We start from the raw sequence: 22,478 nt of genomic DNA, 5'->3' as shown, positions 1-22,478 counted from the left end.
ATGCATTGCTTAAAACTAATCAATCCACTCAGAAGATTGAAGCTTTGTTTTCCTGCCCATTTCATCCTTCATTCACCACAATATCTGGGTTGCAGAGTGGAGAAGAGGTAGAGCTATGGAACATGTTATACTGCTTTTCTAATGTCCTTAGGATTCTAAGACCTATTCTAAGTCCTTAGGATTCCTGAGCACCAGCTGCTTTGAATCTTTTTTTATACGTAAGTGGCTGTGGTAGGAGAAGAGCACTTCCTGCCAGAACAATGAGCATAGGATCTGTTATATTGTAGAACAGGAATGGAAGGATCTTCTCCCACCATCTTGGATGAGTTTACTCATGTAAACTTCAGGGCCAATGGGAAATAACCAAATGATTCATAAGCAATACGCAACACTTTAAAACCTCAAAATAACTAATGAACTGTCTGTCTTCAAGGTTTCTCAAGGATTTTTCTGACATAACACTACTTAATAGTGGTGGATATGGCCAAGTTTTTAAAGGAACACACAGAATCGACAGGAACTCTTATGCCATTAAACGTGTTGTGTTTGATAATGAGTAAGTAGAGAACTTTTAAGTTACTTTTAAGGCATGACTAATTTTGTAATATTGCTTTCTGTACTTAAAATATCACAGCTTTAAGAGTTATTGGGAGACAGAATATATGGAACAGTCTCTCTTCTGATTATTCTAAAACCTGCTTTTCTTTCTAGGCTTTCTTAAATCTGACCTGGCCCTCCCAGTAGATAGTGAAAAATTCATTCATTAATTATGGGCTAGACACTATAAAAAGGAATATATTTTGAGAGTCACCCAATTTCTCTCTCATTTTTAATGGGCTCATTGATCTTGTTTGAATGGTAAATTCATTTAATGGAAGTTGTTCCTAATAGTAGGAAGATAATATCTTAATTCAGAGCTGGAAGGGACTTCAGAAGCCATTTATTCCAACCATCTCATTTTACTGAGGAGAAATTGAAACTCAGAAATGCTTGGTGACTTTCCCAACCAGCAAAACAGTAGCAAGTGGCAAAACTGAAATTTAATTAGAAATTAATTTTCTGGATCAAAATCCAAACTCTTTTCATTGTGCCATCAGCTGGAAAGGAAATAGAGCTCATTTAGTTCTACTTCCTTTTAATAATGAAGAAACTGACACCCAGAGAAGTTCCATTTACCTACCCAAGGTCACCTAGTTTGTTAATAGAAAAGAGGATGTGGTTACTTGCTTCCTGGTCCAGATTCTCTTTTCCACTGTTTTTTTTTCAGTTGTTGAACTAGCCTGCAGGTGCAGGACTATGTGCCATGTGGCAGTTCCATAGCCTGTTATTAAATTCCAGGTCATAGATGCAGAGCAGAGAGAAGTAGCCATAAGTATGAGCTCTAGCTGTATATTGGTCAAGGAATAAGTTCTAGAAGCAAATAGTAGCTTGTGGCTCTGATTCTATCAGCAGAACAGGCCCTAGTTCTAGCCTCCAGCCTAGCACAGAAGCCTTCAGTGGAATTACCAGAGCAGTAGTCCCAGACCAAAGGGAAGCCTGAAGTTCAGTCTCTCTGGACCTGTAGAGCTTCTCAGTGGGGCAAATAGTAGCTGAGTCTAACAGCAATCTACTGAAACTCCCAACCCAGGAACAAGCTGAAAGATCAACCCTAGACTAAAAAGCTACAGAGCTCAGACCAGGAGGGTACTGATCAGACCTTGTCCTGGGTCACATTACTTTGGGAGCACCAAAAGCTTGCAGGCCTTAAAATCTTCAGTTGCTTTCACAGCTCAGGCTTAAGAGGACAGAAGTTTAGACTGGCCATTCCCCCAGCATGAAGTATGCAGAGTCCAGAAATAACATAAATTCCAAAGTCAAGAAGTAGACTGGAAAAATGAACAATCAACAACAAAAATCTCATCATAAAGAACTATTATGGAGATAGGGAAGCTCAGGACACAGACCCAGAAGAAGAGACTGACTCAAAAACATCTACAAAAAAAAGCCTCAAAGAAAAATGCAACTTGGGCACAACTCCAACAAGAATCTCTAGAAGAAGTAAAGCAAAAGTTTTTTTTAAAAGGAGCAAAACATGATTTGAAAAAGTAAATGAGAGAGGCAGAGGAAAACAATGGAGAAAGAAATAAAAGCTAGGGAAGAAACATAAGAAAAGAGAATTACCATCTTGGAACAAGAAGTACAAAACTTTACCAAAGAAAATTAGAATTGACCAAAAAGAAGCTAATAACTTATGACATATCAAGAAATAAAAAAATCAAAAGACTGAATAAATAGAATATGAAGTAACTCAAAGGAAAAAACAACTGACCTGGAAAACAGATCAAGGAGAGATAATTTAAGAATCATTGAATTACCTGAACTCCATGAATGAAAAGGAACCTAGACATCTTATTTTAAGAAATCATAAAGGAAAAATTCGCAGATATCTTAAAACCAGAGGACAAAGTAGAAATTAAAAGAATCCCTTGTTTATCTCCTGAAAGAAACTACAAAATGAAAATTCCTAGGAATATTATAACCAAAGTTCGGAGTTCCTAGGTCAAAGAAATAATGCAAACATCCAGAAAGATAGAATTCAGGTACAGAGGAGCTATAGTCAAGATCATGCAAAATTTAGTGGCTACTACTTTAAAGAAACAGAAGTTGGAATATTGTATTCCAGAAAACAGAGAATCTAGGTTTATAAGCAAGAATAAATTACTCAGCAAAACTGAGTTAGAAAAAAAATAGAGTTGACCAAATAAAGGCTAATAATTCTAGGGGTGGGGTGGGGTAGGGAATGAAACTTTGATTAAGTAGAGGACTTCCAAGCACTCCTGATGAAAAGACGAAAACTGAATAGAAATTTTTACTTACAAATGTAGGAGTAGAAGCATAAAAACTCCCTCCCCATTTCCTCTGACCCAGACCCTTCTTACCTCTTTTTGCCTCAGCACCAGATTCCTGTCTGCTTTCCCAGGTGTGTCATGGCCTTCTTCAGTAGCAAGGCTGTCCTTTCTAGGTCTTGATATTGGTGAAATGGGATCCCTTAAATGGATAATGTGAGGGAGGCTTGTAGGAGATTCACTGCAGATAAGAGCTAAAGCCATGTTTTATATTTTTATTGCAAATGTATCCAGTTATGGAATAATAGCTTACCATCTTGTTAGAATTTTTTTTGCTGTTTTTTTCAATGTATTGTAATTTTCTGAATATTTTATTATATTTTTCCATTAAAAAGTGAAGCATAAAAAGGTAAACACAAGGAAGAAAATAGAGTGACTAAGGCAAGGCTGAACTATTTACATTCATATATAGAGATATGACACACAATTCTTCAATTATCAGGGGCCAAAGAGGGAGTCTAATTAGACCAAGGGCCTGTGAATAATTCTGTTGTGTTTTGATGATCTCAGAAGAAGAATGGAAAAGTGAGAAAGAGGAATATGCTGAGATGGGGGAACAGAGAGAAAGAAAGGGAAAAGTTATCTTACCTAAATGGAGTATGCAAGTAACTCTATATAACAAGAAGGGGAGAGAGGAGAGGGTGCAGCCATTGACCCTTACTCTCATCTTGCCTGGCCAAAATATGGAAGAATATACATAAACATCCTTGGGTACAAAAATACATCTTGCCCAGCAGGGAAAGAGGAAAGAAAATATTTAGGGGAAAAGGAGGAATAAGAAGGAAGATAGATTAAAGGAGGGACTAGTCAGAAGCAAAATAAACTCTTAAAAAGGGGTGGAGAAAAAGAAGGAAAAACGTAAGAGTATAGGATAGAGAGAAATATACAATTAGTCATAACTGTGACTATGAATGGAAAAGAATAGCAAAATGGGTTAGAAAACAGGATCCAACAATATGTGGTTAACAAGAAACACACTTGAAACAGAAAGATATACACAGAACTAAAATAAGAGGCTAGAACAGAATCTATTATGTTTCACCTGAAGTAAAAAAAAAAGTAGAGGTAGTAATCCTGATCTCAAAGAAAGCCATACAAAAATATACCTAATTAAAAGAGATAAACAGGGTAACTATATTTTGCTAAAAGCTACTATAGACAATGTGCCAAATGACATAGCATCCAAATTCTTAAAGAAAAAGCTAAATGGGCGGAGCCAAGATGGCAGCTGGAAAGCAGGGACTTGTGTGAGCTCCCTGCTGGGTCCCTCCAAAAACCTATAAAAAATAGCTCTGAACAAATTCTAGAACTGCAGAACCCACAAAATAGCAGAGGGAAGCAGGGATCCAGCTCAGGACAGCCTGGATGGTTGCTGGATGAGGTCTATTGTGCACGGAGCTGGGAGCTGAGGGGAGCAGAGCCCAGCGTGGGTGGTGGCAGGACCAACCAGACCAGGAGCCAGGCAGAACAGGCCCTAGCGCCCTGCATCAGTGAGCTGTGGCAGTTACCAGACTTCTCAACCCACAAACACCAAAGACAACAGAGAAGGTTAGTGGGAAAAGCTGCTGGGGACAGAGTGAAAAGAGTTTGTGGTTCAGCCACTGCCCAAGGGACAGCAGGGGTGGTGCAGCTACAGAACTACAGCTGCCATTGCTTCAGGCCCCAGGCCCACCTGGTGGGAGGAATTAAGTGGTGGATCAGAGCAGGAGTGCAGAGCCTGATTAAGATCTGAGTCAGGTCCAGGCTGGTGGTTCTTGGGGAAGGAGGAGTGCTGGTGTGGCAGAGCTGGCTGTATAGAAATAGCTCTGAAATCAATGGCACATCCCCTCAAGCTTGGAACAAGGTACTCTTTACAAGCAGTCATACCCTGACGAAAAACTCAAGGGTCAAGTAAATTGGCTGGGAACATGGCAAGGCAGCGAAAACGCACCCAGATTCAGTCTCAGACTTTGGAATCTTTCTTTGATGACAAAGAAGACCAAAACATACAGCCAGAAGAAGTCAACAAAGTCAAAGATCCTATATCAAAAGCCTCCAAGAAAAACATTAACTGGTCTCAGGCCATGGGAGAGCTCAAAAAGGATTTGGAAAAGCAAGTTAGAGAAGTAGAGGAAAAATTGGGAAGAGAAATGAGAAGGATGCGAGAAAACCATGAAAAGTCAATGACTTGTTAAAGGAGACCCAAAAAATACTGAAAAAAATATTGAAGAAAACAACACCTTAAAAATAAACTAACTCAAATGGCAAAAGAGCTCCAAAAAGCCAACGAGGAGAAGAATGACTTGAGAGGTAGAATTAGCCAAATGGAAAAGGAGGTCCAAAAGACCACTGAAGAAAATACTACCTTAAAAATTAGACTGGAGCCAGTGGAAGCTAGTGACTTTATGAGAAATCAAGATATTATAAAACAGAACCAAAGGAATGAAAAAGTGGAAGACAATGTGAACTATCTCATTGGAAAAACCACTGACCTGGAAAATAGATCCAGGAGAGATAATTTAAAAATTATTGGACTACTGAAAGCCATGATCAAAAAAAGAGCCTATATATCATCTTTCAAAAAATTATCAAGGAGAACTGCCCTGATATTCTAGAGCCAGAGGGTAAAATAGAAATTGAAAGAATCCACAGATCGCCTCCTCAAAAAGATCCCAAAAAACATGACATAATGCTGAGTGAGCGGAGCAGAGCCAGGAGAACATTGTACACAACCACAGATATATGGATTCTGTGACGGCCAACCCTGGCAGACTTCGCTCTTCTCAGCAACACAAGGTGCAAGGACAACTCCAAGGGACTCACGATGGAGAAAGCTATCTACACCCAGAGAAAGAACTGTGAAGTTTGAATGCAGATTGAGGCAGACTACGTGCTCGCCTTTTTTTCTTCTCTTTTGTTTTTGTTTTTGGGGGTTTTTTTTTGGTTCTGTTTCTTCTTTCTCATGATTCATTAAATTGGTCATAATTCTTCTCCACAACTTGACTAGTGCATAAATTAATCCAATGTGAAGTTATACATGGTAGTTATATGAGATTCCATGCCATCTTGGGGAGGGAGGGGGGAGGGAGGGGAGAAAATCTGGAACTCAAAATTATGTAGAACCGTGTGTTGTGAACTAAAAATAAAAAAAATACAGTATTTTATTTCCCTGATAATGGAGTTGAATATAATCTTGAAAGCAACTGAATAGCATTCCTTTCCCTGGTTTCAGAATTAGGGAAATTGAGAGAAGCAATAAGAAAATGTTACCAGGAAGTGGTAATAATGTCAGATATAACTCAGAGGAAAGTGGATATTTTTTCCAGGTTTTTTTTTTTTGCCTCTAACTTCTGAAGAGACCTAGGTTTTACCTCTCTGTACACACATAAGGATCCTAACAGTTTTTCTTGGCTCATTTCTGCTGAATTTATCCCACGGCTTCCACTAAGAACAGAAAGATAAATTGAATGATATCCTCAACTACCAAGTTCAGCTCAGAAATTGGCCCAAGTTTTACACTGTTCTATTAATGCCTGAAAATAAGGGTCAATCTTGTAAAAGTAAAGGCCAAGCCTCCAAATTTTTGTTTGTTATTTCCCTTCAGGTCAGAATTTCTAACCCTCTTTTTTCATTCTTCACTGCTTTTTAAAGTCAGAATTGTCTTGTTTGGTTATTGACAAGAGACCCAGGCACTAGGGGGAAAGTGCCATTTTCATTTTCTGTTTTTATTCCTTCATCCTGAGATTTTGGATCTCTTCTTTCCTAACTTCCCCTTCTCTCACTTCTCTGATTAAATACCTGGATTTTTTAATGTGAAAATACACTTAATAACAATGTATATATAGAGCCTATATCAAATTGCATGCTGTCTTGGGGAGGGGGGAGTGAGGTGGAGAAAATTTAAAATTTATGGAAGTCAATGTTGAAAACTAAAAATAATTAAATTTTTAAAAATACCTGGAAAAAAAGATCCCAAAAAGAAATCTCCTAGGAATATTGTCACCAAATTCCAGAGCTCCCAGATCAAGGAGAAAATACTGCAAGCAGCCAGAAAGAAACAATTTGAGTATTGCGGAAACACAGTTAGAATAACAATCAGGATAACACAAGATCTAGCAGCTTCCACATTAAGGGATCGAAGGGCTTGGAATATGATATTCTGGAGGTCAATGGAGCTAGGATTAAAACCAAGAATCACCTACCCAGCAAAACTGAGTATCATGCTCCAAGGCAAAATATGGATTTTCAATAAAATAGAGGACTTTCAAGCATTCTTGATGAAAAGACCAGAGCTGGATAGAAAATTTGACTTTCAAACACAAGAATCAAGAGAAGCATGAAAAGGTAAACAAGAAAGAGAAATCCTAAGGAATTTACTAAAGTTGACCTGTTTTGTTTACATTCCTACATGGAAAGATGGTGTGTATAATTCATGAGACCTCAATATCAGAGTAGCTGAAAGGAATATGCATATATATATATATATGTGTGTGTATGAATATATATACATATGTGTGTATATGTATATATATATGTATATATATGTGTGTGTATGAATATATATACATATGTGTGTATATGTATATATATGTATATATATGTGTGTGTGTATATATATATAGACAGAGGGCACAGGGTGAGTTGAATATGAAGGGATGATATCTAAAAAAGTAAAATCAAATTTAGGGATAAGAGAGGAATATATTGAGAGATGGAGAAAGGGAGAGATAGAATCGGGTAAATTATCTCACATAAAAGTGGCAAGAAAAAGTGGTTCTGTAGGAAGGGAAGAGGGGGAAGGTGAGGAGGAATGAGTAAATCTTGCTCTCATTGAATTTGACCTGAGGAGGGAACACCATACACACTCAATTGGGTATCATACCCAACAGGAAAGAAGGAGGAAGAGGATAAAAAACGGGGGACGATAGAAGGGAGGGCAGACGGGGAGGAGGTAATCAAAAACAAACACTTTGAAAAAGGGACAGGGTCAAGGAAGAAAATTCAATAACGGGGGATAGGTTAGGAAGGAGCAAAACATAGTCTTTCACAACATTAGTATTGTGGAAGGGTTTTACATAATGATACTCATGTGGCCTATATTGAATTGCTTGCCTTCTTAGGGAGGGTACGTGGGGAAGGAAGAGGGGAGAGGAGAATTAGGAACTCAAAGTTTTAAAAACAGATGTTCAAAAACAAACAAAAAAATAGTTTTTGCATGCAACTAGGAAATAAGATACACAGGCAATGGCACGTAGAAATTTATCTTGTCCTACAAGAGAAGAAGGGAAAGGGGGATGGGAGGAGAGTGGGGTGAGAGGGAGGGCTGACTAGGGAATGGGGCAAGCAGAATATATGCCATCTTGGAGTGGGTGGGAGGGTAGAAATGGGGAGAAAATTTGTAATTCAAACTCTTGTGAAAATCAATGCTGAAAACTAAATATGTTAAATAAATTAAATTTAAAAAAAGAGAAAAGCTAAATGAATTACAGGGAGAAATAGACAGTAATAATGTAAACAGAAAAAAATGAAGGACTTGAATAGAATTTTAGAAAAAATAGATATGATAGACCTCTGGAGAATACTGAAATTGAATAGAAAGGAATATATCTATTTTCAGTTTTACCTGGCACTTTTACAAAGAAAAAACTGACCATGAATCAGGGCATAAAAATGTAACAGACCATTCATGACACAGTTCATGATCATTGTTAGCTACTGTTGTGATCATCAACTAGATGCTATGTTGATGAATCTCTGCCCCCCCCCACCGCCACCCTGGGTAGGAAATGTGGCCAGCCTACTATCTACTAAGGACAATCAGTCATGACCTAAAGAATAACCTTCTTCAGGAAATTTGGTCTAAATAATAATCATGAGAATGACCAGAGGGCATTCTGGGTCTAGCCAAAATGCTTGGGAGTACTAAATCTAAAGGAAACTTCAGAACAGGGTTCATGGCAATGGTTCCAAAGCTGGGAAGTTAGTGCAGGATAGTCTAGGGATGTCACATTACAAAGGAGAATTATGAATCTTAGCAAAACAATGATTTGTGTCAGGGGATTTCCATGTCTGAGATAACCCATGAGACCAAACACATATCTGCTTTTGTTTGACATCCAATCTTTATTTGTTTATTTACTCACTAAACAAAAAATTCTATGTGCACTGCACTGTATTAAATTCTAAGGGACATAAACAGACAAATGTAGAGTACATCATGATCTAGAATGAAAACTCTTTCTTCTGATCTTTTTTTTTAAACCAGGAAAGTAAGGCGTGAAGTAGAAACTTTGGCCAAACTTGATCATGAAAATATTGTTAAATATAAACATTGTTGGGTTGGAGATGATAATTATGATCCTGAACGGAGTGGAGGTTATTCAAGGTAATTCTCCTTTTCAAAATCTCTAATATTTGTAACTCACTGTACAAAACAATGTAAAAGGAATCGTTGCTTTCTTCTGTCACATATTATATTCTTGGTATAAAATATTATCCCTAGGGAAAAATATATCTTGGTGATCATCAGTCATGAGATGAAGTATTTGGGCATGATAGTAAAATGTCAGAGACTTTAAAAAGTAATATGAAGCTATATTGTTCAATAAAATGTTATAACTACTGATTTTATTACACTATTTAAAATTACTGAATTTTAGACTTATTTGGGATGTGTCACACTTATTCCATATTCTACTTGATTTAGCAAGGATTTCTTAATTCTTACTATGTGCTAGGTACTGTGCTAGATGCTGGGGTACAAAGATAAAAATGAAACAGATCTTATCCTCAAGGAGTTCACAACATATTTACATTTGACATCATTATATTAACATTTTGACAAGTTAAATTTACCAAATGTGTTCTTAGAGTTGGTCTAGGAAATTTTATGGTGGTAGCACTATAGTGACCATAAACCTAGACCATACATTCTTGATTATTTGTGAAAACCTAGGTGAGAAGAGGTTTGGGTGAAATAAAATAATAAATCATACAGAATAATTTTCAGCTTTAGACTTTTTCTCTCTATCTCGCACATGTGCTTAGAAAATCACATACTCATACCCCTAGATTATTTCCTCAGTTCTAGTATTGCTATCAGTAATTTAGTATTCAGGTATAAGGAAAGAGGAGAAGCTCTCAGTTACCACATGTTAATTTAAGAAGTAGGTGGTCAGCAAAATTCATTCATGCAGAGTTGACTTCAAATGAAGCTCAGACTAGAATGAACTGCACTAATTTACTTAATCCTGAACCAAAATGAATTTCAGTCTTTAAATGATCACTTACTTTACTAAAGCTTAAAAAATTACTTATACAATCCCTCAGATCTCTTTAAATACCCAAAATATACAACTCTAAACTATAGCCAGTATTTTCTAAAACATCTAAGCAGGGCGTATTATCAGACATGTTTAATGGTTTAGGTGATTTTGTTCAGCTTTTTCTTTTAAAATCTTTGTTATAAGAGATGGTTCAGTTGTGAGGGGAGCAAGGAGGGATATATTTAGAAATGAATGTGACATGCATTGGAAGAAATAAAGTTCCCTCTAGCAGTGAAATCGCAGATCCAGTCTCAGTCTCTCTCTCAATCTCTCTCTCTCTCTCTCTCTCTCTCTCTCTCTCTCTCTCTCTCTCTCTCTCTCTGTCTCTTTTCTTTCTCTCTTTCTCTCTCTCTTTTTTTGTCACTCTCCCACCCTCTCTCTCTATTATCACATGTGTATATATGTATATTATATATGTATAAGATGTGTAGTTAATAACATTTTACAGACTTTAAAGCACTATATAAATCTATCTTCCCTAAGCTCCTCGAGGGCAGGGACTATTTCATTTTGTCTTTTTATTCCTAGCACTTATCACAAAAGCTGGAATGTAGAAGGAACTTTTTTTATCCAATTAATTTTTTATTCAATGAAAAAAGTTGACAGAGATAAAAATCCTTTAAAATTGTGTGATGATTAAAATCTTTAGCAGAAATCACTGACAAGAAACTTATTAAGGCAATTTAAATTATAAACATCTAATGCTACTTTGGAGAGGAGCAAATATAGTTTTGCTTAAATAAGAGCAGTATAGGATTTTGTTCTACCAATGCTTGTGAAATTTCCATAAAATTTTTAATGATTCCTAACAGAATCTCAATTGAGAAGCTCCATGCAAATAGGAGAGTAATGTTTCATTTCACCATTCACTTTTTGATCCTTCTAAGATACTGTACATGAGACTAATACCATTCCTGGATAACTTGGCTCTTAAAAGTTGTGATATGGCTGCTCTAAATGAGTGGGAAGAAACATATATGCAATAAATCCTCCCTCAGCCTCTTTTCTTGTTAAGTGGTGATAATACCTTTTTGAAAACATACCTCTCATCAGCATGCTGCCAATACATTATCTTATTCCATCTCTTAGGCTTGCATAGAGAAGAAACTGTATAAACTCAAAGTACCAGTTTTTGAACATTCAAGTTAAGACTAATTAGATGACAGGACTTTCAAAGTAGAATCCTAATACAAGCTGTTTCAAAGATTCCTGCCTGGATATTTAATCAACTTAGGGTGGCATTCAGTTTGATTACTTTCCTAGATGCTTTCTTTGCAGGGATTTTATTCTTTGCCAGTGAGAGACAACATTGTCTGGGTTATCTGCAGTCAATAGACAGTTTTGGGTGAGGGGTTCTCCATCAGTAGCAGTAACCTTGATGAAGAAGGAATCAAACTGCTAAGATGGCATTTCCTCCAGGAGGAAAATTTGGGGATGCATTTTCACAAGATGCAATAAACCAGGGGTGGGGAACCAGCAGCCTCAAGGCCACTCTAAACCAACTGAAAGAATGACTGAATAAAGCAGGAACTTAATAAAATGCTTACTGATTTATTGATGGTGATTACTGCTAAAATGTTTCATGCTGGAATATAAATCCATATAATTCATAAATCCAGAGATTCCTTATGATATTTCATAGCCAAGTTTACCTAAACCTTTCTTTTTTTTTGAAAAAAAAACCTCTTAAACAGAGAATTAAAAATACTATTGTTTGACACTTTAATTTCTAGAACTCTTTATTCATTGCTTTCAAGCTTTTTGTTTTAATTGACTGGGTAACTTTTGTCGGTTCATTTTTCTAAGTAGCCTTAGGTAAAGTCAACTTGAAAAGCTGGCTGTGGACAGAACTACGAAGGTGTTTAAAGTATTTTATCATGTCTATAAGTGTCAGTCAATCCATTAGAATTTTTTTTTCCCCAGTCAGCCCATCTTCACTGACAACTTGCTGTTCCTCCATCTTTCCTTGATTTAATGCTCTTCAGTCAACAGTATCTCCAGCTGAAGAACTTGAAGAACATTTCTTATCAGTTCCTTCCTAAGTTCTTCTCTCCACTATTTCCCTCTTGCAAACTAATTCTCTGTCCTCTCACAAAGACTGGCTACTTCCAATTTAGAGGATCAGGGATAGAGGAGATAGCATTTGAGCTGAGACAGTGACTGGTAGGATTTTGACAGGTGGGAGATTCAATTCAACACATATTTTATGCATGCATATATATATATACACACACACACACACACATATATACATGTACACACATCCATACATACATGTGTATGTGCATGCATGCCTTGCTAGGGGTATGAAGACAGAAATTATAGTCTCTTTAAGGAATGTACGAATTATTTAGTCCAATGGGAGGTCAAAAGGAATTGTATGCGGGACGCTTCTAAGGGCATACAGGAAGAAAATGGAAAAAGGACCCAGTGTGAAAAAAAAGGAGAATTAGGAATCAGTTTTGCAAGAGCACAGAGAGGTGATGTTCTATAGGTTCTGGCATGTGGAACTTGATAGCATTTAGCTCCTCCCTATCCCCCAAAGATGGAGGTTTTTACAGTCAACGATAATTTTATCAATTCTTAATTAATAATAAATTAATGCCATGTCCCAGGCACTGTGCTTGGTGCTGGGGATACAAATACAAAGAATGAAACAATTGCTATTCACAAAGAACTTAAATTTGCTCACTTTGTGCTATCAATACAACTAACAATTGTTCTGCTGTGGTATAGGGTGGATTTAGGGTAATTTGGAGCATGAGTTGGAAAAAGAAGTGGTTCTTTTTTTGAGATGATTAGGAAATAATTGCCATCTCCTGGGTGTTGTGGATCTCCTTCCCCTTCAGTGAAGGTTAATTGATGTAGTCGTTTCCTCTGGATGCATCTCTGTGTATCCCACGTAAAGCATCTCTCTCAAAGAGGTGATTTGCACAAGGGAATTTACTTGTCATATAAGGAGCACCCACATGCTCTGCTCTTACCACCTGAGAACTCCTGCATCTCCACAACTGAGGTATTACCCTGAGGTAAATGAACTTCAACACCAGATGTAAATTATCTTCTTTACGGTTGTTCATGCCATTACTCTCCAGATAGATGAGGGAATTTATTTCATTTCTTGCACTTGTATCCCCTGCACCTAGCACAGTGCCTGGTCACTAGTTGCTTAATCAATACTCATTGATTGATACCAGAATAAAGTGGCATGTAGTGTTAGGCATAGCATTTTTAGATCCAGCTAAACATATATTAGTGGTATCAGATTTAGATCAAGAAGGGACCTTAGAACTTGTATACCTCCCTAATTTTATTGTTGAGGAAATTTAGGCTTACAAAGATTAAACTTGATCAAGGTCACACAAATGGTGACAGAATAAGATTTAAATTTAGGTCTTCCTGACTCCAAAGTGAATACTCTTCACTCTATTACTCTCTCTAAACTTTAATTTTTTAACATTTTAACTAGGAAGTATTCTCTTTTAGCTTTTGATTCAATTGAATTATTACATTTATGTTTATGTTGTGATGCTCTTTTCAGAGTTTTTAGGAAAAAGTGTTACATCACAAAATTTTCATTGATATTAATATCTTATGATTTTACATTCAGGTCAAAGATTAACTGCCTCTTTATTGTAATGGAATTCTGTGAAGGGGGGACATTAAAAGATTGGATTGATCGTGAAAGATGTAATGAACCAGATAAAGCTTTGTCTTTGAATTTATTTCAACAAATAACAGCAGGAGTGGAATATATACATTCAGAAAAATTAATTCACAGAGACCTTAAGGTAAATGGTAATGAATCTTTTATTTCTTAAAGTGGAATAATAATATTTTGGAAGTAGATAACTGTAAATCTGTTTTACAATTCAATTCCTTTGTGTGTGAATGTGTTTGTAATTGGTAAGGCTCAATCCAGATGAGGTAATTTTTTAAAATTGAATTTTATTTCTTTCAGTCAGCAAAAGTCTATCTTCTCTCCCTCACACCTCCTCCTTTCCCACCCCAATTGAGAAAGAAAAGCAAAACCCCTGTTACAAAAGCATGTATAATCAAGCAAAACAAATTTCCTCATTGATCATATCCAAAAAATACATATCTTATTTTGTACTCTGAATCCTTCACCTCTCTATGAGGAGGTGTGTAGCATATTGCATCATGGGTCTTCTGGAATCCTGGTTAGTTATTATGTTTGATCAGAGTTCCTAAGTCTTTCAAAATAGTCTTTATAACACTGTTGTCATTGTAAAATTAGTTTTCCTGATCCTGCTAACATCATGCTGTATCACTTCATACAAGTCTTGCCATGTTTCTCTGAAATCATCCCTATTATAATTTCTTATAGCACAATAGCATTCCATCAATTCATATACCATAATTTGTTCAGGTATTCCACAATTGGTAGGCACTACCTGTTTCCATATGCTTGCCACCTCAAAAAAAGCTGCTATAAATATTTTTGCACATACTTAGTTTGTTTTTCTTAGGACTAATCTCGCCCCTAACTTACCTTTCCTCTTATTTCTCCATCTCCCTTCTCCCTTTTATCTCCCATTTCCCTGTTCAGTTAAATATATTTCTGCATCTTAATCTGTGTGTATATGTATTCTTTCCTCCTTTGACAGTTCAGAAGAGAGTGAGTTTCAAGTGTCACCTGCTCTGTCCACCTCCCAATGTTTGTAAAGACTTTGACTTGTCCCCTGATTGAAATAATTTTCCCTAATCTTCCTCTCCCTTTCCCCCTCTTAGTGTATTTATTTTTCCCTTCCATTTCCACTTTTCTTTGAAGATTATCAAAACATAACAGAAACATTCCCAGGTTCTCTGTATTATTAGAGTCCTTTTGTGATTGCTTATGATGATAGAGTTCTGTGGGGACACATGTATCATCTCCACATATTAGATTGACTAATAATAACAAATTATTTATTGTATCTATGACTTGTTCTTTAACAAACTCATTCTTTAAGATTAGGTTATTTAGTTTCTAACTAATTTTTAATCTGTCTTTCCATAGTCACTTATTAAATATAATTTTATTCATTATGATCCGAAAAGAATGCACTTAATATTTCTACTTTTCTTCATTTAACCTTAAAGTTTAAAGTTTTTATTCACCTAATATATGGTCAGTTTTTGTAAAGGTATCATGTACTGCTGAGAGAAATGTGTATTCCTTTCTATTCCCATTCAGTTCTCTTCAGATATCTATCATGTCTAGCTTATCTAAGATTCCATTCATCTCCTTGACTTTCTTATTTAATTTTTGGTTAAATTTATCTAGTTCTGAGAGTGGAAGATTGAAATCCCCAACTATTATAGATTTTCTATCTATTTCCTTCTATAATTCATTTAGCTTTTCCTTTAAAAATTTGGGTGCTATAATAGCATTTGGTGCATATAGCTATAACATTGATTTTACTCTTCCTTCTCTATGGTACGTTTTATCATAACATAGTTTCCCTGTTTATATCTTTTAATTAAATCTATCTTAGCTTCAACTTTGAGATCTTAATTGATACCCCTGCTTTTTTCATATCAGCTGAAGCATAATAATTTCTACTCCAGCTATTTATTTTTATTCCATGTATATCTCTCATTTTAAAATATGTTTCTTGTAAACAATATAGTATCAGATTCTGGTTTTTAATCCATTCTGCTGTCTGTTTTCATTTTATGGGTGAGTTCATCCCATTCACACACAAAGTTACAATTTCAAAGTTGGGCATTTTCCTCCATTCTGTTTTTTGTCACTGTTTCCCTCTCTCTTTACCTGAACCTTCCTCAAACATCTAATTGACTTCTAACCACTGCCTCTCTAATCGGCACCACTCCAAGAATCCCTCCCTTATCCTCTCCCTTACCTTCCTATTCTTTAATCTACTTACCCCTCCAAGAGTCCCTCCTTTATCCTCTCCCCCTTTTAAGCCTTCCCTATTCTCTCTCCTTACCCTCCTTTCCCTTCTAAGAATCCCTCCATTATCCTCTCCTGTTACCCTCCTATTTCTTGATCTACACAACTTTCTAAGAGTCCCTCCCTTAGCCTATCCCTTCACCTTCCTATTTCTCTGTAAGTTAAGAGGACTTTTACACACCTATGAATACGTTATTCCCTTTTTTTGTTTAATCCAGTTCCACTCCGTCCTGCCTCCATTCACACCTCATTTATATGAGATAATTGCTGAAGTCCAAGCATTTGTCCCCTGTGTCCTTTAAGCATGTGGAAAGGAGCTATTCACAGCTCCCACCCCAAGTACTTGCTATCTAGATTTTCTTTCCCTTGGGAATGAGCCCTTTGAAATGTCTCTGGTTATGATGCAGCTAAAATTCTATCAGAATTATGAGACCCACTGAGTTCCAAGTTATAAGACTTAAATCTTTTCCTTTTCCACTCCTGTCTTTTGGTTTTCAGTGAGTCCTGGCTCCCTCCTGAGGACACAGCCTCCCTGGCCTCCCATTCCACCTCTGGCTTTCCCTTATTCCCCTGCCTCACCAGTTGAGGTAGTTGGAAAACTCCTTGTTCCCCATTGCTACTTTTCAAGTTCTTCCCATTCAACCATCACTCCATAACTTCTCCTTTCAGGTTCACTCAATCCATATCTACCACCCAACCACAATTCTGGGAGCTGTGGTCTATTGATCTCTTGAATACTTCCCTTCTTTCCTTAGTGAGTTCACAATTTTTCTGTACTCCCCAATTCCTGCCCTAACACTAGGGAACTTCAGTATACATATTGATACTTCCTCAGACACCCTAACCTCACAGTTATACAACTTATTTATTTCACTTCAGTCATATCTTTGGATGGTCATACCCTTGATCTTGCTCACAAATGCACCACTTTCATGTTTATGAACTCCAAAATCCCCTTATCTGACCACAATCTATTGGCATTCTACCTCTGCTTTTAGAACTAAACTATATTCTTCATCTATACTCTGACCTCTGATCACTTGATCCCTCAGTTCTCTCTCCCAGGCTATCACCCATATATGTGTATGTGTGTATTTATATGTGTATATATGTACACAAATACATATGTGTGTATGTGTACACTCCTTGCTTGTTCCACAGCAATCATTTTTGCTAATCAGATCCATCCATTTACTTGGGTTTAGGATAACTTCCTGAACTACTTAGTACAAATTGTAAGGCCAAATCTTTAAAAATGCTTATGAATCTCATCTAGGAAGTTAGAAGAAATATTCTGGGACTTAATTCAGATGAACATCCTGATGTCATCCGTATAGATGAGCATCTGGAGGACTTCACCCTCCCTATTCAATTTAGACACTGCTAGCTATCCTCTATTGTGGAGGTAAACACCTTTGAGTTAGTCAGTCACTCAATAAACATTTATTACTATGTACCAGGCACTGTGCTAAGCTCTATAGTTACAAAGAAAGGCAGAAGACAGTTACTACTCTCAAGAAGCTCATAGACTAATGGGGGAAATAACATGTAAACAACTATGTACAAATAAGCTATAATCAGTATAAATTGAAAATAATCAATAGAGGGAAGACGGTAGAATTGAGGTTGGGGATCAGGAAAGTTACCTTCCTATAGAAGGTACCACAATGATAAATTTCTTTATTTAAGATGTGAAGAAATGAAACTCCAAGAACTTAGCTAAGTCCCGTGTCTGCCTCATTGTTAAGAAGAGATAGCCATAGCAGTGTTGACTCTAATTTGCTTAAAGTATCTATGCATGATGTTTCACAAACAAACAGCGAGCTACCTCAGTCAAATTACATAGAGCATAAAACATGCTCATTGTGGGATGTGTAGTAGGGCAGGTCTTTGGCAGCTTGAGTAATGCCAATGTTGAATCTCTTGATTCTGGATACTTTGGTTTTGAATAAAAGTTATAGGATCACAGAATTTTAGACTTGAGAAGAATTTAAGAGATTAGCTAGTCCAATTCTTTCATTTTCCAGATAAGGAAATTGAGACTCAGAGAGGCAAGATCACATAGGTGGGAAGTAATAAAGCCAGCATAAGAACTCAGATCCTATGACTCAAAATCTACTGTTCTTTCCACTGTCTTTTCCAGTGAAGACATTGAAAACTGAGCCAAGAATTAGGGAAAGAAATTGAATAAATGTGATTCATACTTCCAGATCCCATAGACTTTTGCAGCTAATCTGAAAATCAACTTGTCCAGTCCCCTCATTTTCATGAGGAAACTAGGGCCAGTGAAGTAAATTAACTTTGTCAAGGTCACACAGGTACTAAGTTGCTAATTGGCATCTTTGATTTGAACCTAAACCCTGTAATTCCAAAACTCTTGTGATGCCCCTTCCAGCACACTGCACATTTATGTTACCCCTCTTTAAATGTTCAAAACCTATAACAGGAATAGATATAAAACAAGAAATTCTTTTTTTTCCTTTTAGCCATCTAATATATTTTTAGTAGATAAAACCAAAATAAAGATTGGTGACTTTGGACTTGTAACCTCATTGAAAAATTTTGAGGATCGGACAAAAGGTGTGGGAACACCTAGTTATATGAGCCCAGAACAGGTAAGTTGCCTTTTAGTCAGTTCTGCATTATTAAGTATTTGCTTTTTTTGTGGTAAATTGTCCCCACAATGCATCCTCCCTCTTCCCTTTTTTGCATACTAACATGAGTGTCAGAGCTACCTGATGGTTTGGAGAGCTTTGTGTTGTGGGGAGACAGAATTATTGCCCTTCCTCATCCCCAACCTCATCCCACCAAGCTTTCTGTGCTTCACTAAGCTATCCCTGTCCCCACTAAAGTCATTGAAGGCTGACCCATCCATCAGTATATTGTCAATATAGGAGGGAAAATTACTCAGGAAGACTAACAAATGCTAACTACAGTAGTTATCTTGTTTTATGATTTTCTCTTAGGGGATATTTTACTCTTTAATTTGCTTCTTAACCATATTTAGTCCCAACGTGCATTTTTATAAGGCCAGAGTCAGAATGGAGAGAACTGGGCATATTATTGATTACAGTCTAGATCTGGACTTATAAAATGTCTCTTCAACTAAGAATTCTCAGCTTTTAAGGTGTACAGGTCAGCATCCTCTATCTTATGTTTTTTATTGTATTGTAAACTCTAATAAGTTGACCATTACATATCATCCTCCTGAAATAACCAGGAAAATACTTTCTGTTAAATAGTTTTGTGATACTCCCCTCAACAGGCATGCAGATATATAGATGAATGAAAATAATTATATCATGACATTTTATTTTCTTTCAGAGAAATGTCCAAGCTTATGGGAACGAAGTGGATATCTTTGCATTGGGATTAATCCTTTTTGAACTTCTTTACATATGCCCCACTGCTCAGGAAATGTCAAGGGTAAATGATGAAAGCATTAAGTATTATTGGCCTTCAAGTTCCAAGTATTGCTGCATATAGGTATTTCCCATGGATAAGAATGTGGTAGAAGGACTAAGAAAGCAGGAGTCCTTAACTCTTCTGTGTCATGGACCCCTTTGGTAGTGTGGTTAATCCGATAGGTTTCTTCTCAGAATAATGCTTTTAAATACATAAATTTAATAATAATGAGAATAATAGTAACAACATATAACACTATGTGTCAGGCACTATGCTAAGTGCTTTACAATTATTATCTCATTTGATCCTCATGACAACCCTGGGAGGTAGGTGCTATTATCATCCCCATTTTATTGAGGAAACTGAGGCAGAAGTTAAACGATGTGTCCAGAGTCATGCATCAAGTGTCCAAGGCTGGATTGGAACTCTGGTCTGCCTGACTCCAGGCCTGGCTCTCTATGAATGATTCTGAAATGAAGATGTAATTTGTTTCCCATCCAAGTTCTCAGACCTCCGGAAACTCATTTATGGACCCTTTGGGGGACGGATGGTGTCTATGGACATCTAGGGTTAGGAACTCCTGGGTTTGACTATTAGCAATAAGTAAAATGTAACTTTCTATTCAGTCTTTTTTTTGAAGCTTGGTCTCCTTCTAGAAGGAGTATTCTTTACATTAAATCAGAGTAGTACAGAAAAGCTTAGAGAAAGGGAAACAGGCATTTTCTATGAATTAAATTCATTCTGTAACCATTTATGAAGCTCTAACAATGGTCTGGACCCTGTGCCAGGTGCTAGGAGTAAGAGGAAGAAAGGAAAACAGTCTCTCCTCTAAAGGAGCATAATGATGCTGCTAATGCTGCTGCTGCTAATGATGATGATGGTGATTGTGATGATGATGATGATAATGATGATAGTGATGATAGTGATGATGGTGGTGGTGGTGGTGGTGGTAGTATAGGACAGGGCCTGGAGAAGAATATATCTTCCAGGCCCAACCTGGACAGATACTATTCAGGTAGGGAGTTCACCTAGAGTTGTGGAGTATAAATAGAAGATTCTAGACTGATGCATGAATAATATGTGTTCTTACTGAACTGGGAAATAACAAAAGGAAAAATACCTTCATGAAAAATTTCTATAGCTTTAATAAACTCTAAATATTTCTTCTGAAGAAAAGTCTCTAAATAAAAATAGTGTTTTCTGACATTTTCAGATCTGGGATAATGTGAAAAATTGTGTCTTTCCAGAAGAATTTGGCAAGAAGTACCTTAAAGAGGTATGAATTTTTAAAGAACCAGAACTTTGTTTATATCACTATTTAATTTTTGTAACTGAGGCTTTTATAACCATTTCAGAAACTGATACTAATGAAGCTACTTTCAAAAAATCCTGAAGACAGACCCAAAGCATCAAAAATCCTGAAGATACTGAAGTCATGGGAGAAAGAAGAGTGTGGTAGAGAGCCTATGCATTCACATTCATATTAGGTGCTTTATTGACGTAGGTTGGGCTCTCATATTCCCACCTCTGAAATGTGGCTTATTTTGCAGTTTCCGGAATCCATTGGAGAGCATTGTTGTTCAGTCGTTTCAGTTGTGTCTGACTCTTTGTGATCCCATTTGGGGTTTTCTTGGTAGAGATACTAGAGTGGTTTGCCATTTTCTTCTCCAGCTCATTTTACAGATGAGGAAACTGAGGTAAATAGGGCTAAGTGATGACTTGCCCAGGATCACACAACTAGTAAGTTTGATCTCAAGAAGATGAATCTTCCTGACTCCAAGCCCTGTACTCTATCCACTGTGCCACTTAGCTGACATGGAGAGCATAAGATCCTCCCTATTTGTTTTTATTGCCATTTATTATTAATATGGTAGTTCCTTAATTTTTGAATTAATTTTCAAGTTTAGTTTTTGTTTTTTTTTTTTTAAAAGAAGTTTCCATCTATCATTGATTTTCTTTTGGCCTACTTGTGTTCTTCAAAAGGAAGTAAAGGCCTCTGAAATTTTATTTTCAAGCAACCATTAATTAGTCAGATATTTACTCTCTTTTCTAATATTTTTTTATTTGTTTCATTAAATATTTCCCAATTACATGTAAAAAAATTAACAATCATTTAAAAAAATTTTAGTTCAAAATTCTCTTCCTCTTTCTTGTCCTTCCCCCTTCCTTGAGAAGGCAAACTATTTGATTTCAATTATACATGTGAAGTAATGCAAAACATACTTCCATATTAACCATGTTATAAAAGAAATAAACAAAATAAGACAATAAAGATCAAGAAAATTTTAAAAAGTATGCTTTAATCTGCATTCAGAGTTCATCAGTTCTCTCTCTGGAAGTGGATGGCATTTTTTATCATGGGACCTTTGAAATTGTCTTGGATCATTGTCTTAGTCAAAATGGGTAAGTCTTTCACAGTTGCTCATGCTTAAAATATTGCAGTTAATGTGTAAAATGTTTTTCTGGTTCTGTTCGCTCCACTTTGCATGAGTTCATATAAATCTTCCCAGGCTTTTCTGAAACGATCTCACTGTGTATGCTATTCCCTCTTTGAGCCAATTACAATGAGAATAAGGTTCAAGTGTTACCTACCACCCCTTCTACCCATTTTCCTGTTCACTGTAAAATTTCTTTTTTCACACCTCTTTTATGTGAGATAATTTTTCCCATTCTTCCTCTCTCTTCCCTCTTCTTCCAGTATATCCCTCCTTCTCACGTCTTAATTTAATTTTTTAAATCATCCTATCATAGTCCACTCATACCTGTGCCTTCTGTCTTTACTCCTTCTAACTGCCCTAATAATAATAAAATTCTAAGGAATGACAAGTATCATCTTCCCATATAGGGATGTAAACAGTTTAAATCTATTGAATCCTTTAAGAATATTTTCGTGATTACGTTTTTATGTTTCTCTGCAGTCTTGTATTTGAAAGTCAGATTTTCTATTCATCTCAGGGCTTTTCATCA

The 22,478-nt window shown here is 36.4% G+C and overlaps 1 protein-coding gene across 1 annotated transcript in view; it reads left to right on the top strand.

The window, feature by feature from the left end:
* EIF2AK2 (eukaryotic translation initiation factor 2 alpha kinase 2) overlaps positions 1–21,151 on the top strand; it is an 83,188-nt gene extending 62,037 nt beyond the window's left edge. Inside the window, exons 12-18 of the mRNA XM_036750680.1 lie at positions 434–556; positions 9,130–9,249; positions 13,800–13,980; positions 18,593–18,721; positions 19,431–19,532; positions 20,725–20,787; positions 20,867–21,151. Of these exons, the coding sequence (XP_036606575.1) occupies positions 434–556; positions 9,130–9,249; positions 13,800–13,980; positions 18,593–18,721; positions 19,431–19,532; positions 20,725–20,787; positions 20,867–20,998 (850 nt within the window). The 3' untranslated portion in view covers positions 20,999–21,151. The remainder of the gene's footprint in view (positions 1–433; positions 557–9,129; positions 9,250–13,799; positions 13,981–18,592; positions 18,722–19,430; positions 19,533–20,724; positions 20,788–20,866) is intronic.
* The last annotated feature ends 1,327 nt before the right edge of the window (positions 21,152–22,478 follow it).

The sequence above is a fragment of the Trichosurus vulpecula genome, chromosome 3 (genome assembly GCF_011100635.1).
Source record: "Trichosurus vulpecula isolate mTriVul1 chromosome 3, mTriVul1.pri, whole genome shotgun sequence".
Lineage (NCBI taxonomy): Eukaryota > Metazoa > Chordata > Mammalia > Diprotodontia > Phalangeridae > Trichosurus > Trichosurus vulpecula.
The sequence above is the reverse complement of the archived record's forward strand: the minus strand, read 5'-3'. Positions and strand labels throughout refer to the sequence as shown.